The sequence below is a fragment of the Leptonotus elevatus genome, chromosome 1 (genome assembly GCF_054856555.1).
Source record: "Leptonotus elevatus isolate MCC_2025b chromosome 1, RoL_Lele_1.0, whole genome shotgun sequence".
NCBI lineage: Eukaryota > Metazoa > Chordata > Actinopteri > Syngnathiformes > Syngnathidae > Leptonotus > Leptonotus elevatus.
This window is the reverse complement of record NC_141239.1, coordinates 8,620,519-8,637,500: the sequence shown is the minus strand read 5'-3', so window position 1 is coordinate 8,637,500 and position 16,982 is coordinate 8,620,519. Positions and strand designations below refer to the sequence as shown.

The 16,982-nt window shown below is 37.8% G+C and overlaps 1 protein-coding gene and 1 long non-coding RNA gene across 3 annotated transcripts in view; one reads left to right on the top strand and one right to left on the bottom strand.

The window, feature by feature from the left end:
* LOC147180595 (uncharacterized) overlaps positions 1-16,491 on the bottom strand; it is a 27,240-nt gene extending 10,749 nt beyond the window's left edge. The window contains exons 1-2 of one of the 2 annotated variants that reach the window (XR_015097223.1): positions 15,993-16,491; positions 6,639-7,254 (exon numbers count right to left, since the gene is read on the bottom strand). This is a non-coding gene — a long non-coding RNA (uncharacterized LOC147180595). Of the gene's footprint in view, positions 1,499-6,638; positions 7,255-15,992 lie in introns of those variants that run through there. The other variant, XR_015097225.1, reaches the window with a different exon arrangement.
* On the top strand, positions 12,320-13,152 carry LOC147180596 (uncharacterized). Its single transcript, XM_086086798.1, has 4 exons — positions 12,320-12,397; positions 12,502-12,559; positions 12,630-12,743; positions 12,892-13,152. The coding sequence occupies exons 1-4, from the start codon at positions 12,320-12,322 to the stop codon at positions 13,002-13,004; spliced, it is 363 nt and encodes a 120-aa protein (XP_085942924.1). The 3' UTR covers positions 13,005-13,152.
* Positions 16,492-16,982: the final 491 nt, after the last annotated feature.

The window sequence follows — 16,982 nt, the reverse complement described above, 5'->3', positions numbered from 1 at the left end:
TTTTTAATGCAATAATGGAGCCGACTAAGCGTGTGACTGGAATGGAAACACAGCTTGACGATATTCGAGAACAGAACCAGACAGAACGCGACTATGATTGCTAATTTGACAAAGACCGTTCAATTGAATGCTGAGGAGTTCGAAGTAACTCAAAAGAAAGAAAGTGCTGGACTGTTTGTTTTTTGCAAGAGACTCATCCTTCAGACACGGATGTGACTTTTTGGGCAAATCGATGGGGAGACAAGATTCTGTTCAACGAGATCGGGAGGAGTGGCCGCGTGCTTCGATAACTTTCCGGGAGAAATTCGAACCCACCGGACTGATGCAGAGGGACACTGGTTGACAGCCGTGACAAAAGTAGAAGGTGTGTTTCTCATAATAACAAATGTGTATGGATACAACAATGATAAGCAAAATAGAGCAATGTTAGAAAATGTATCAAATACTATCAGGGAATTTAAAGCTTAATAACCCATTAACTCATTCACTTCATTCATAGCTCTGCATATGATTGGTCATTTAAATAAATGTGAACGATTTGCCCTGAAAGAACAGCCTCTGCAATTATTATATAACGTAAAAGTTAAGACGGAAATAAAATACTTGGGGATTACTATAACAAAAGACAAAAAGATTTCTGAATAGATGAATATTTGTGTTAATATCAACAACTGCAAACTTGTTTTGAATCGATGTTTTCAATTTTGGGGAGAATATTGTTCACCAAGATGGATAGTCTTTCAAGATGAATATACCCAGCGTATTCCCTTTCCGTACCACACAAATTGATTAAAATAATTGATCCCATAAACTTCCATTTCATTTGGAAAAATAAACGTCATTATATAGCCAAAAACTAACATGATCAAAAATGAGGAAGATGGAGGAGGAAACGCCAGATTTTGATTCTATGATTGGTATATTCAAACTTAAATGGCTGAAATTGTTACTCTATTTGGCATTACATACACAAAATCTGCAAAATCTTTAAGGTTTATGGATCAGAAAAATGCCCATGCTTTTTATTTATTTTTTTGAATGACTTTGATTTAATTTAAAATATTTGTGGGATCCTTTTCTTTTTGACATTTTGTAACAATGCCCCTTGTTCTGTGTTTGTTTGCTCTTTTTTTGTCTGTGTATGTATATATATTTCTTGAAGCTTTATGTAATTGACTTGATTGTAACATTATACGGTGCTTCATTTGTTTGTATTGTATTTGAGGTGTGTTGAATAAAAAAAAACTCCTCCAGTGTTGACGTAATGGTCGCAGCTCGATGACGACGCATTGTCGCAGATTGATGACGTATGCGTTGAAATTAATTAATTTATGATAGGTTATTTGGTAAAATTTAGTTCAAACTTTATTATTTTATTTTTCGTTATTTCCCAGCTTCTGGATTGAAATCTTGGAAGTGGAACCGACAACAGCGAGTTTGCTTGTTAATTTTTGATTTTTCTCACAGCACTGTGATTTATGAATCCCACAGATGTTACTCTTTGTAATGTATTTTGCTGTGTTTGTACAAGCCCCACTAATCTGTAGAGGAGGTGGGGTTGATTAGCATTTTGAGAATAATTTTCGGTTTGCTTAAATCTAGGAGTATTGTCATTTTTTGTTGCTTTTGATTATAAAATGTTTGTTTTACTCGTTGAGGGGGCAGATATTTGGAAGTTTTGTGTGATTTGTAACCTGGAATAGATTAATTAGGTTGTCTTAACTCTGTTTTTTTTTCTTTCTCTCTACTTTGACCCACAGTCCTCACACTGCGGTGTCTCCAATTACAACTGCTTGCGCGTATTTACATTGTGTGGACATGGCTTGGGCTCTGTTTTACATCACAATCTCCTGCCTCTAAGGCTTTTGTCTTTTACGACTTTGTGTGGGGTTTTATGGTGGCTGGCAGGAAATGCCACATGTGGTGCCTGAGGTTTATTTGACAGACCCCGATCTGATGATCCTTATTTATGGGCCACAGGTTGTGTGTCTGGTGATCTTATCTTTGCGGTTTGAAAAAGATCAGTGGATCTTTGTCAAAAGGAGGGTGTGTATACAGGAAAGTTCATGTTTAAGAAATTAACCAATGTAGACGAATTAGTAGATTAAAAAATGAAAAGGTTTTGAAGTGATAATCCACAGTCTGAATGTGAAGAAATCTACACAAGAGGATCAAGCTGTGGCAGAAAAGTAAGTTTGAAGCGGAGACAATAATGAAGCATATCGCCAAATGAAGGTAATTATATTATATTATATCTTTTATCTCAGAAACAATTGAAAAATGTAATGTTTGGAGCCCAGTGTTTGCAAAAGATTATATATGATATGAATATATATGGGCCTCTCCCCAGGGTGTTCACGTTCCGGCCGGAGTGATTTCCCTGGGTTGAGATTCACATTCATGCAAATTTAGAACAGTAAATAAAGTGGTAAAACATTACCTACTATTATATGAAATCCATTTGAAAAATAAATATTTTTCTGTTGTATTGGTGAGTGTGCGAGTGTCATTCAACTCAATCAAAGGCTGGGCTCTTCACTCTCACACAAATAGATGTTCCAACAGCGCAGGACCTACGGATCTTAATCAAATAACAGTTACTAATCCCAACTAACAAAAATTATCAGGTGTTTTTTCTCCAAATAAAATTTATGTGAGTTTATGAGAGACTAAATGAAAATGTTTCGCTCTCAGGAGGTGAGGGAGAGGTTATCCGGAGTTCAAAGGAGGGGGAGACGACATCCCACATCTTATCTACACGGCCCGCCGGATCCGTCCCAGGCTCAGCAATCTCACCACCTGATGATCATCAATCTCACCACCCCCGACTGGGAAAACAACGTCTACTGATCCAGTGTCCAGCTGCCCCTATTGGGGACATCATTCCACAACGATTGAGTCACATTTGCAGGCAATCTACCCTGGGGTTCTGCAAAAAGCTGACAACGTCATTTTCTCATTCAACAAAGAACAAACCAGAGATGGCTTCAAAGTGGGAACACATCTGCTGCTGCATTGCGACACTCTTTCTTGAACAACAACATTTCGTGTTAAGCCTCACACATGCTATGCTTATTCCACTAAAAAATCTTTTAATGTATCAAATTGTTCTTTAATGCCATATAACTGCTAAACTACCTCCTCTCCTGCTAAAGGGATGTTTTAATGATAACTTCCCCCACACAACCATTGCTTAATGTTACGCGTGCCGTTTGCGATGATGAAGATCCCCGCTGGAATTTTTCTGTAAAATTAATTAATTATTCTGTATGTTGGACTTTGTCAAGTCCAAAAGATGGATTGAAATGAATTAATTTAATTAGAACTGTTTGATTTATAATATTACTATTTAGAAGTGGACAAAATTGCTTTAATTTACTCAGTATGTCTCTGAGTGAGAATTTAAGGTGATGTGGGGGTGTAAAGCGAATGTGTTAAATAGATTCCTTTGTCGTTACAAAACCAGTTGAGCAAGAGGGGGGGTTTTCTCTTCACATTACTGAGAGCAGAGCGAATGTGTTAATTAGATTTCTTTGTTTAAACTGGGGCCAGCAGGTCTGCTTTGAAAAATAACTCAAATTCTTATCTGATCTCTGCATAACATCATTGTGGGAGTGGGAGGGGACATCTAGGTCTGCTCTGAAAACAACATCATTGTAGGAGGGGGAAGTTTGGTGAGTGTATTGATGTATCATGTGACTGTCTGGGAAAGAGAAGAATGGCTGAGGATTGGACGAAGAAGACGGGGAGGGGTTTGAAGAATCAGGGGAGGATACTAGTGATTTGCTCAGGGGAGGAACGACACACATGCGGGGAATCAATGGCGGTGTTTGGTCGTCTCCATGTGTCCATAAGCTTATGTGAAAATAAATCTTGATTTCACCGATCTCATTGTCTGAGTTTTATAATCAACATTGTGAACACGGGAAAACAAAGAAACGTTTTCTAACAGCGTCAATTCTCGCTTGACTGCGCGCGAACCGTCAGTCTGTCAACAACAATGGCGGATAGCCGTGTCGTAGTCATTTTGCGCAGTCTCCTTAGCTTGTTTATGCTTTTGCAGCAACATATTTTGCATCTTTATTCCCACCTTCAACAAGCGGTGTTGTATTTAAATCGACCGCCAATGTCACTTCTCTTGTGTTCGTCTTTTTCACGTTGTTTGTTCTGTAGATTGTGTTGGAAAATTGTTCTTTGTTTTCCCGTGTTCATAATGTTGATTATCAAACTTAGACAATGAGATCGGTGGAATCAGGATTTATTTTTACATAAGCTTATGGACACATGAGATCGGCTGAATTCCGCCATTGTTTTCCCTCATGTGTGATGCTCCTCCTCTTGTCCCAAAAACTAGTATCCTTTCGTGACTCTTCAAACCCCTCCTCTGTCTCCTTCGGCCAATCCTCTCCTTCTCAGACAGTCACATGATACATCAATACACATCACCAAACTTCCCCCTCTTGTTTCAAGATAAAGATTTACGTTGTTTTCAGAGCCACAAGAGATGTCCCTTCTCCCCTCTTGTCCAACTGGTTTTGTAAAGACAAAGGAATCTATTTAACACATTCGCTTCAAGCCCCCACATCACCTTGAATTCTAATGCAGAGACATACTGAGTAAATTAAAGCAGTTATGTCCACTTCTAAATAGTAATATTATAAATCAAACAGTTATAATTAAATTATTTCACTTTAATCCTCCTTTTGGACTCGAAAGAGTCCAATTATAGAATTAATTCATATTTCACAGAAAAATTCCAGCGGGGATCTTTATCATCGCGAACGGCAAGCGCAACATTAAGCAATGGTTGTGTGGGGGAAGTAGTCATTATCATTAGAATAAGAAACAGGCCCTTTAGCAGGAGAGGAGATAGTTTAGCAGTCATATGGTATTAAAGAACAATTTGATACATTAAAAGATTTTTCAGTGGAATAAACATAACATATGTGAGGCTTAACACAAAATGTTGTTGTTGTTCAAGAAAGAGTGTCGCGGTGCATCGGCAGACGGAGATATGTTCATGCTTTGAAGTCATCTGGAGATTAAGTTCGCAAATGTGACTCAATTGTTGTGGAATGAAGCCTTGGACAGGGTCAGCTGATATGTTTTCCCGGTCTGAGGTGGTGAGAGTGATGAGCCTGGGATGGATCCGGCGGCCTTGTAGACCAAATGTGGAATGATGTCTCCCCCTCCTTTGGACAGCTGAACTCCAGATAACCTCTCCCTCACCTCCTGGGGATCCAGACCCTCTGGGTGCAAAACATTTTCATTTAGTCACTTATAAACATACATATTTTTTATTTTGAAAGAGCATCTGGTAGTTTTTGTTAGTTGGGATTAGTAAATGTTATTTGATTAAGATCCGTAGGTCCTGTGCTGTTGGAACAGGAAAAGGTCTGTTTGTGTGACATTGAAATAGAGCCCAGCCTTTGACTGAGTTTAATGACATTTGCACATTCATTAATACAACAGAAAGAGCTTGTAAATATTTATTTTTCAAATGGGTTCCATCGTCTGATCAAATTTTTTCTAGGAAACCCATATACTAGTATGTAATGTTTTACCACGATATTTACTGTTCTAGATTTGCATGAATGTGCCTTTAGCCATCCTGAAAGGAATATTCTATCTTTTGCAAACACTGGGCTCCAAACATTATATTTTTCAATTGTTTCTGAGATCAAATATATAATATAATTACCTTCATTTGGCGATATGCTTCATTATTGTCTCCTCTTCAAACTTACTTTTTCTGTCCCAGCTTGATCCTCCTCTGTAGATTTATCACATTCAGAATCACTTACAGTCAGTCGGGGTACATGCCGATACCCCGGCACCTTTTAATTTTTTAATCTACTAATTCGTCTACATTAATTCATTTCTTAAACATGAACTATCATGTGTACACACCCTCCTTTTGACAAAGATCCACTCTGATCTTTTCAAACACGTATGGTATTTCAAAGGGAGGACTTCGTAGCTCATAAATAAGGAATACCAGACCATAGCTTTCCGCAAAAGACGTCGTAAATAACACAAGCCTTTAAATCAGGCGATTGTGAGGCAAACGAGAGAGAGCTTCAGGTCACTGCAATTAAAATGAGCACAAGCTGATACAATTTGAGACACTGGTATGTGAGGACTTTGGGGTTAGGGAAAAATAGAGTTAGCCACATTAATCTATTTCAGGTTACGAATTACACGAAACTTACAAATATCTACCTTCTCAACGGGTAAAATAAACGTATTATAATTAGAGCTGAAAATAACACAACACTCCTACTTTGAGCAAACCGTCAATTATTCCTAAAATACTAATCAACCCCACCTCTTCTACATAGTAGTGGGTCATATAAAACACAACAGTAATACAAAAACCAGCAAACTCGCTGTTATTTGTTAAATTCCCATTGTACCAATTCAGAAACTGATGCTCCCAAGAAAATGGGCAAAAATTTAGTAGGCTAAACCCAATAATCATCAAGTAACGGAAAATAGAGTAATTAAGATTGAAATAAATTTTACCAATCATCCTATTTCAAATTCACATATGTTGTTTTCAATTTCTTGAAATACCTTGCTATAGATCACATCTCCCCATCCGACACATTAAAATGCCTTGCATACAACCAGTTTACCATATCAATGACCGGAGATGTCGCATCCCAGATGAGACCATAAGCTTTGAGTAGTCAATGTTCAGTCCTGGCCAGCAGATGGCAGGGCGGCGGATGTTTCAGGCAAAGTTCAAAGCAGGCATTGAGATGTTCACTGGAGTCAAAACAGCCGTAGGGGAGATGTCTCTGTAACGAGGCTTGTGCACAGTCACTGGGCATTGTGGAATTGAGCACCATCATTGTCGGTAGGCACAGGGGAATGACTTTGCTGCGGCGTGAAGCTCTTTGACCTCTGCCACGTCCACCCAGACGCTGGAGGTTACTGTCTGCAATCGTGGACCCGATGACACATTTCGGCCGTCCCAGGAGCGCACCTGACCAATGAATGCACCTGCCTGATCCAATGCACTCAACCGACAGACAGAGGAAGATGAGATCATAGCAAGATAGTTCACTTCCTGCTTTCTCAAAAATGTTTCAACTATACCATAGCTTGTTTTTGGGAATGCCCTTCCAAATAGCTACTAGAAATACTTGCGAATACAATGTAGCAGCAGCTGAGGCGTATCCCGTTTGCAGGTTGTAACCAGTGAGGGCCATCAAGCCCCCATCTGTTTTGGAACTTTAGCACCAGTTTCTGAAATGACACACACAGAGAAAAAACAAATATTAGAAATTATTATTATTATTTTGTCTTTAAAAACATTTATTACTTCTCATTCAACTATCTTAAATGTAGCCACAGCTGTACAGATGTAGGTATAATTATGTTAACTCAATAAAGCTTTATACAAAATACCATTATTCTTTAATTTTTCTTTATTCACTTGCCTAGAAAAGAGAAAGTTACTAAGTTTCTTTTCTGTATCAAAAGTAGTATAGCTTTAAAGACTTTCTATTCAGTCACTAAAAAAAATGTAATCTAATTTTTTTCTACAAGAACTCAGCAATTTCCTTTAAATACTGTTGTTTTTGTTGTTTTTTATCATTCTTCTCTTACCCAGAAAAGAGAAAAACTTCCATCACGAGGACACATTATACTCTAACTCCTATCTCACACACACAAAGCCCCCCCCCCCCCCCCATTAGAGACACAGGGGAGGGAGCGGAAAAATAAAAAATCTTAGCATTATCACATCGCAAAACCTGTATTACTACATTCCCATTCGAAAAACAAACGCCATTATCACACCAGTCTTAGCCACTCAAAAACAACACCAAACATACAGTTAAAGATATTGAAGAAAAACAAATAAAATATCCATACACACATTTCTCATTCACAATCTCACTCCCAGTTAAAACCCAATCCACCAGGGTAGCCTTCACCTTTTTATCTAGGTCTCATACAATTACTCAACAATTCTCTCAACTTTTTAAAATTTTGCAGGCACATACGCTCACACTCTTTATTCATTTAAAGAAAATACAAAAGTCTCTCGTACCATTTTGTCCAACGATTGCCATTTTTTCCGCATGCCAATTCCACCGCTTTCATCAAAGATACCAAGCAAACCGCGGATGTCAACAGTGAAAACCAACCTTTCATCACAGCAAGCCGTCATTCAATCAGTGAACAGTATTTTCATTTTTCGTCGATGTTTTTCGGGCATGGCTCCGACTTAAACCTCGGAAGCATTCTGAACTTGTGCATCCAAGAATAAGTTCAGACTATGAACCGGAAGCACTTTTAGGTCAAACCATTCGGTGTCGCGGTCACAACCGCCCTCCATTATTTATTTTAATTATTCACCTCTTTAGTTATTATTATATTCAAGTCGTATTAATATTTATCAATTCAGTGACGTCTCACTTATAGTATGATAGTTCAATAGGTTACATTTATTCGACAACGTTACTCGTTCTTCACCTCAAAATAAACATTTTCACAAGAATAAACACAGACAACCACCAAAACGTACACACATAACAGGCATTTAACATACATAAATAACAAATCACGTAATCTCTCGATCGATTAACAGCGGTAAAACCCAAATCCACTGCGTCAACCTGACCTCATTCTCATTACTGCTCAATTTTAGCAGGCGCGCATTTTAAAATAACCATTACATGCTAGCGAATGCTCCCCAGCGGTAAAAAATAAACCCACTGCGTCATCCTGAACTCTTATTACTGCTATATATTAGCAGGCGCGCAGTTATCATGATCTCTAGGTTACTTAGCGGCAGAAAACCCCCGCGTCTATCCGTATCCCTCTCAAAATTCATAAAATAACCATCATGATCTAACGATTGCTTAATAATAAAACCGCTTGCTTCAACCTGTATGTCTAAAAATGCTTCTGCAGCTGCGCATAAACCAACATGACAGCACTTCCGTAAACAATGCTCGTCACCACGCACGTGTATAGTTCAAAGTTGTAGTAAAATCCCAAATCAAGGACTTCACGTCCCTCCGTTAATTGAACGACTTCAAACTCTACTACAACCTGTTCACTCAGACCTCATGTAAAAATTTAGACAATTTAGAAGACGAAAACCGGTTGCAGCGTTCCCAAACAGACAGAACTTCCCTACGTGGATAAACGTCTCCACTTACCGTAAGTAATTATTTAGGCGCTTAGAAGTTCTGCCCGTCCGTGAACGCCGCAGCCCGCAACCGTCAAAATAAACGTTCGTTCGGGGTCACCATTTGTTGAAAACAGCTAAAAAGTTTTATTGCGTGTTAAAATAAAACTCAAAGTTGAGATCTAGTGAAGAGGCTTACTTGCAAGTATTTTATTTAGAAATTTCTAAAGCCATTCTGGACCCTTGCTGAATCAGAAGGAGGCCCGAAATGTGCCCTTGCTTTGAACTCATCCTAACTTATACAAAAGCAGTGTTTACAAAAAATAGCCTCCCCCTCCTTCATCCTTTCCTTGTGGGAAGAGTGAAATACAAAACAGATAATAAATCTTCAGCTCGTACCCTAGTCCACTACAGATGTGGGTAAATAATTGGTCCCGGCACCTCCCGGACCAGATCATTTATGAACAGAACTCTGCGTGAACTTCCAAACATTACTCATTTAGATAACTCAGAAACAACCTAGACATCTCTTTCCCAGAGAAGAGAACAATGGACTATAGATTGAATAACATTTGAATTAACTGTTGTCTTATTATTACACAGCTCTAACTAAAATCAAAACGGTTAAAATATAAATCGAAACAGTAAAACAATGTTAATAATGTTAATATTGTACATGCATACTACATGTTTACACACTATATGTAAGTCCGTGGATGAGCGCGGCGCTCGCTAGAACAGCTTTTGGGGATGGAAACATGAATTGTCAAGCGTACCGGGAGATTTTTTTATAAGTGATGGAGCTCCGTACCAAAAAGGCAGGGTATTGATTTGAGGAGGAACAAGCTACGTCAGAAAAGTTCCAGGACTAGTTTTACAACAGATTAATTTTTTTACTAGGAAAGTAGCCCCACACTTCACATTTTAGAGGTTCAAGGAGAAATATTATTGGCACACACTCTAAATCGACTTTGAACTCTGTAACTAATAAATACACTGACATTAAATACATAAATAATATTGTTTCATTTTAAGATTTTATTGTGAAAATATTGGCACAACATAAACATAATAAGCAATCTATAGCTTAAATACAAAAAATGTGATTTGGGATTGTCGAGTACCGATATCAGGTATCGTAATCGGGACAATACCAGTATCAGCTGCCCTTTTGTGGTCGTTTTATGAACAGCAAAAAGCAATGAGAATAGTAATTTTATGCCATTTTTATTATTTTTTATTTAGAAGATATGCTGGTATTCTTTAAAATCATCCGTCATTTTTTTCTGTGTGGAATTTTGATGTGTCAAAAGTACTAGTGGAATTGGTACTTGGTCTTGGTGACTATATTTTTTTTATTGAAAATCTCTACTAAAAAGGTCATGTAACGGCCATTTTAGATGGACTTTAAAATATAAATGACTGACATTTATGGCAACAATGTTAGTTAGCAACAGCAAAGCAGGCTCCAAAACAATGTGCTGAGTTGTTTTTACCTGTTTGGTTAAGTTGGGGGTCTCTTTGTTGTGAAATGTGGGAAAGACCATTTTCACAGTTTTGTTTACCCAACTTAAAATTTTACCAAAGTTTATGCAGGTCATCCATTTTGTCTCCCTGCAATACCTCAGCCAGGTCAACTCGCGCAACCACTCATCCCAAATACAAAATGAAGTAATGTCCATGGCTACGTCATCGGGGCCATCTTGATATCGCAGAATATTCAACGACAATTAGCTTGTTTTAAGAATGGAGGCTTCTCATTCAAGTAGTATGCTAGCCATCATCCCGTCCCACATAGTGTTGGGCCATTGTTAGCTTGACAACCAGCGGGCTGGATCTTGATTAGGTCGTCTTCAGACAACAAGAAAGCGAGCGCCCAAGATGAGGAGAGCATTTTTGTGACAAGTTGACTTGTAGCCACTAGCCAAACACAAACACCCCGCCACACTTCTTCACGGAGCACCGTGAATTTCAGAAGCTAACGCTGTTATTATGCTAGTCTGTGCATCACAGCCTTAGCATTAGCATATTTCACCATTTCCATAACATGTAGAGTTGCCACCCGTCCAGTTTTTCCCAGAATTGTTCTTTTTTTTTTCTTTTTTTTTACCAGCTGTCCTGGGCAGATACAAATCTCTCGCAGGACACAATTTGTCACGTTTTTTAAGAAGAATGCCAAAAGCTAATTTAATAAATGTCCCCTGCGCTACTGTGGAACGCTTTACCGAGCGTGCCACCGGCAGCACTTTTCCGTAGGTGCACTTTGGATTACCGTGGGCTCCAGGTGGCGGAGTGGAACCATCACTTGCCTTCGATGCAGGTTGGCGTGGGTTCCTTTCCCCGCCTGGGAGACCATGTTTGTGTGAGTGAAAAAAAAAAAAAAAAGAAACTTTGGATTACGGTATCCCTGGCACCGTTTGTGCTATCTGAAAAATGTCAATGGTGTCTGTCATTACGGTAATTTCAGACCTCCTCTCACAATACACGTTGCCACGTTGTGTTTGTATCTTATTGTGTGTGTTTTGTTTTGTTTTGTGTATGCCTTGTTTGTAGTTTATAGTGTGATTAGCTGAATAAATAACATTACTCTTAGTTCAGTTTGTTTTGTGAAAAGGGACATACATTTTTTACAGTCTCTCTGTGTCTGTGGGAAAAAACATTTATCAGCTTTTATATACATTTGAACAAAAAGTGGCAGGTTCAAAATTATTCATAATTTTCTCCTAAAAACAATTTTTTTTTATTGGCTATTACAACAAATAAAACACATCCTATATTTGCTAATCAGCTTTAGCAATGAGGTCTTCTCGTCATCACCCTGATCTTTAGTTCCCTCCACACTGAATTTAACATCAATATTTTCTTAACCACTTTTGCTGTGTGTTTTGGAATGTCACGCTAAAACGTCAACATTTTCAAAATTTGCCGGGCGTATTAATAATTTCAGGCTTGACTGTTAAGGGCCCAAGTTGGTCAGGTGTCCCTTTTTTCACAAATCCAAGGTAGCAACCCTAAAAACATGTCTTCTTTAAAAAGTCCCATACACAGTTGCTTCCCATCTTCTAGGGTGTTGTCCTTTTCAAGTGTTCACCTCATTAATAATCTTCATTTGGGCAGATTGTGAGAACATATTTGGATAAAAGTCTGACTGTGTAAACACGATGAGTAAATATGAGCAAGTATAAAAGAAGGAATGACAACAAGCTGGTATCACTGACTGGGAGAAATCGCAAACTACAAGTCACCAAGGTAGCTTTGAGCTAACGTTACCCGATTGCAGGTTAAACCATTTAATTATATTGAAACTTTTGTGAGAAGTGTGGCCTGTTAAGTGCCCCATTTTTCTCTCACAGAAAAACACAATGAAGGTTCTATTATTGGCTTTAAGCGTTACCCTGCTCTTCGCAGTCGGTGAGCATGCCTCCACTGATTGAATATGACATTTTTGTTGTTGTTGCTGATTTGCTCTTTCTTTCCTAAGGTGACGGTTTGATGTGCTTTTACTGCGTGCCTGGACCAGATGGGGAACCGTGTGAGCTCGCTGAGGAGTGTGAAAGAAATCAAACATTCTGTGGATTTGCCTCATACGAGAATGGTAAATGATTCCACGTAATACATTACATGGGAAGCTTGGAACGCAAACGGTTGTTTTAGTTGGTCCAATCTGTGGCCAAAAATGCTAAATTATTTTCATTATACTAAGTGTGGTAATAATCTTTATACTCTTTGCTTTTCTCTGTCAGATTTCTTGGTGCAGAAATGCATGACTGAATTACAATGCGATTTGTATATCGGCAATCCTGACTTTGTCTCATATTGCTGCTCCACCGATTTGTGCAACGGTTTGCTGCATTGAGGGCAATCGCTTATTCTTGCAATGGCGAAAGCTCCATCAGGAAGCATCTCCTGTCTTACATAACCATACCAAAATTGTCTGTATAACTCTTTCAGCTTCCTGTTTTGTAATATGAACTTGAAACTGAATTAAAAATTGTCTGACATCATTAAAAAAAAATCTTACTTGAGCATTTATTTGGTGACATTTTTAACTGGGTATTAAACTGACGGTTCAATATCTTTACATAATATCAGACAGGTTTCCTTTATTTGTATGCCTATTTCAGTATATATATATATATATATATATATATATATATATATATATATATATATATAACTAATATATATATATAACTAATATATATATATATATACCGCCTACTGCCCGAAGCCAGCTGGGATAGGCTCCAGCAACCCCCGCGACCCTTGTGAGGACAAGCGGTACAGAAAATGGATGGATGGATGGATATATATATATATATATATATATATATAACTAATATATATATATATATATATATATATATATATATATATAACTAATATATATATATATATACCGCCTACTGCCCGAAGCCAGCTGGGATAGGCTCCAGCAACCCCCGCGACCCTTGTGAGGACAAGCGGTACAGAAAATGGATGGATGGATGGATATATATATATATATATATATATATATATATATATATATATATATATATATCTCAGATCTCGCCATGTTCTTTGTTTTTAAATATGTCAAGCAGAACCTTGGACTTTCTTTGACACGTATAATTTTGCTTTTATGATACCTCAAACGTGACTTGGTTGTTATATTTTGAATCAAACTATAAAACAAAAATAAGATGGCCATTAAAAAAAACTAAAATGATGGCAAAGAATAACTAATGACTAAAAAGAAGAAAGTAGACAATATTAAAGAAGAAAATATTTCAGCTTCTCATAAAGTGAGCAAACAAGGTTTTTTTTTCATCATTTTTCTTTTTAAATAGTTGTCTTTTATAAGGGCAACATGTACTTTGTAATTATTTGTTTTATGCTTGTAAGCAGTTGCCATTGTCATATCAAGACTTTTTCTTTTTTTGTGTGCAAAATCTCATGTCATGCTTAATGTTATCCTAAGGGAGTTGCACCAGACGTTAAGGCACGTATGAGCTGCTAGCTAGCTTTAGCCTTTGAGCGCCAGTTGAAAATTACACTATTGTACTGAAAACTGTATCAGAAATATATCATAAAATGAAAACTGTGTACCTTAACGTTTTACGAGAAAAAAATTAATGTAAATGACCCACCCAAAAAAATAAGAATACAAACTCATGTATACTCGATTGTGAGTATCTTAAAGCTAGCATCACAGTGGTACTGATGAAAAAAACAATTGGTCTGTAACGCCGACCCCTAAAATGTACATTAACTTTGTGGAGCAATAAATGATTGATTATTTATTTATTTATTTTAAAGTATGTAAGATAAGTACTTTTTTATCTGATTAATATTCTTCTTAAGATTTGGGAATTTTCGTGAGGTTCAGTGACTGAATTTATGTCGCACTGTTATTGTGATGAGAATCATTCAAATATGAGAGTAAACATTTATAATTACAGGAATAAAAAAATACACATGTTGGCATTGGTCTGTATTCTATATTGATTACAGTGGACCCGAAATGGAGTCAAATCTGTATACAACTGTGGGGAGTGGAATTTAACCCTCCCCCCCCCCACCCAAAAATATATTTTAAAATAAACAAATAAACAAACTAATAAATAAATAAATATACAAATAAATACACGGGGTGGGGGCTAGCCACCCAAAAACAACAACAGCAACCTACAACCAACCTAACTCAACAATAATTGTGTTCCCCACTACAGGCCTGCTAAAAGTAACACAAAAATAAACCAGAAACTGATGTATTATTTTTTGTTTAAAAAAAGAAAAAAACAACTGCACAGCAATGTGCAAAATTACGACGGCGTATTAGGGCCACGTAGTAATATCATTTTTATTTAGAGGGCGGGGGCAATATTCAGAGAAAAAAAAATCTTCACTTCATTCGCAAATAAAAATTCTCACAAATTTGCTACTTTATAAAGTGGCAAATTTGCGACTTTGTGCCATTTAATAAAAGCAATGTTATCATTCATGTTTTAATTATTTAATTAAATTTAATAGCAGCTTTTATTTTATTATCCTGTTCACACATTAATTTTACATTTTTCAGATGTGACTTGAATTATGTATCCGCGCCTTGTCCTCCAGCATCTGACAAATATTTGGTATTCATCCAGATTAGCATTAGTGAGATTTAGTTGGCATTAGAAGGTTGTGTTCTTTTGCCAAATCTCCATTCAAGTCTTTCAACTGCCTCACCCATCTCAGCGTTCACAGTTCCCAAGGTGTTAAGGTCAATGTTGAACCCTGTCCAAAGCTAGATTTGAACTTGGATCTGGGTCTACGGGATTTTAAAAAGATACAGTAATACACAACATGGTATAAAGAATTCATATATGAGCTTTATTCTCTGGACCGGCATGACCTCATCACAGTTCAGAATTCACACACATATACTTGTCCTGTAGGATACAATATATTAATCAACTGGATGAAATTGTTCCAGGTCAAATAAAAGGTGCAGTATAAGTGCAGTATCCAAGCCTGTGATACATCCCTTCCGTTTCCACCAGGGGGCGACACATAAATATAATAAATAAATACAATTTATTTAGATGTTTACCGCCGCAGCCGCAGGTTGTAAAAAAGAAAATTGAATCACTAATTTATAGCGCATTTCATACACAAATATGCTTTACATCGTATGTTTGGGAAAGGATAGCATAGTTCTTATTCGGGATTTAAAAGCATTTACACTTTATTGTTATGTTTTGAATCTTTATTCATTCACTCTGATAATAAAGGAAACAAGCAAATAGAGGAGATAGATAGATAGTTAGTGACATCAACTGCAAAATGAACTTTTATCCCAGTCACAAGTTTAACTCACATTATGGTTGTAGGCTAGCGGGCTAGCTAGCAAGAAGCTACAGCGCGTAGCATGTCGCCGGACTATCAGCTCAAACTTTCGCTCCAAAGTAAGTTCCAGTGAATACCGGTCGCCATTTCCTCCTCCCGTCCGTGAAGCTTTTTCAAACTGCCCGCGGGTGGAGGACTCGACTAGTCAGTTCGTTCGTTCCCACCTCCCCGACTTGTAGCAACGGTTACACTCGCACGGGCATGCACGCGCTCGCTCGCTCTCGCGAGCGAGAGTGCCCGCGGGTGGAGGACTCGACTAGTCAGTTCGTTCTCGCTCGCGCTCGCCCTCGCGAGCGAGCGAACTCTCTTTCTCCTTCTCCTTCTCTTTCTCTCTCTCTCTCTCTCTCTCTCTCTCTCTCTCTCTCCCTCTCTCTCTCTCTGTCGAGCGGGGGCGTATAAGCGCTCACTCTCGCTCTCCCTCTTTCTAAGAAATTTGTGTTATCTCCATTTTTTTCTTCCCCCAAGCAGTATTCAAGACATTTGAAAGGTAATTGTACATGTTTACAGTAACTCAATAGTGCTGTCACTATCAAATATTTTTAGAATTGATTAATCAATTGATTATTCAGCCCTGCGATTGGCTGGCAACCAGTTCAGGGTGTACCCCGCCTATTGCCCGAAGCCAGCTGGGATAGGCTCCAGCAACCCCCGCGACCCTTGTGAGGACAAGCGGTACAGAAAATGGCATCCGATGGATTGATTATTCAATCGATTAATCAACTAATCATATTCATTTTAATTTTGCATTAAAGTGTATTACAAAAAAAAAATCCCTCTGATTACTGTTTATTAATCGGTGATTGGTGTTTATTTCGTACGTCGTATTCATATAGTGATTCAAAAAAAGGGGGATTGATGTTGTACTATGTTACCGGTTTGGTTACTGTTTTCCAAAGTAAAAACAGATGTTTGCAAATGTTTTATTTTCATTAAACACAGAAGATAATCAGCCTTCTTTCAT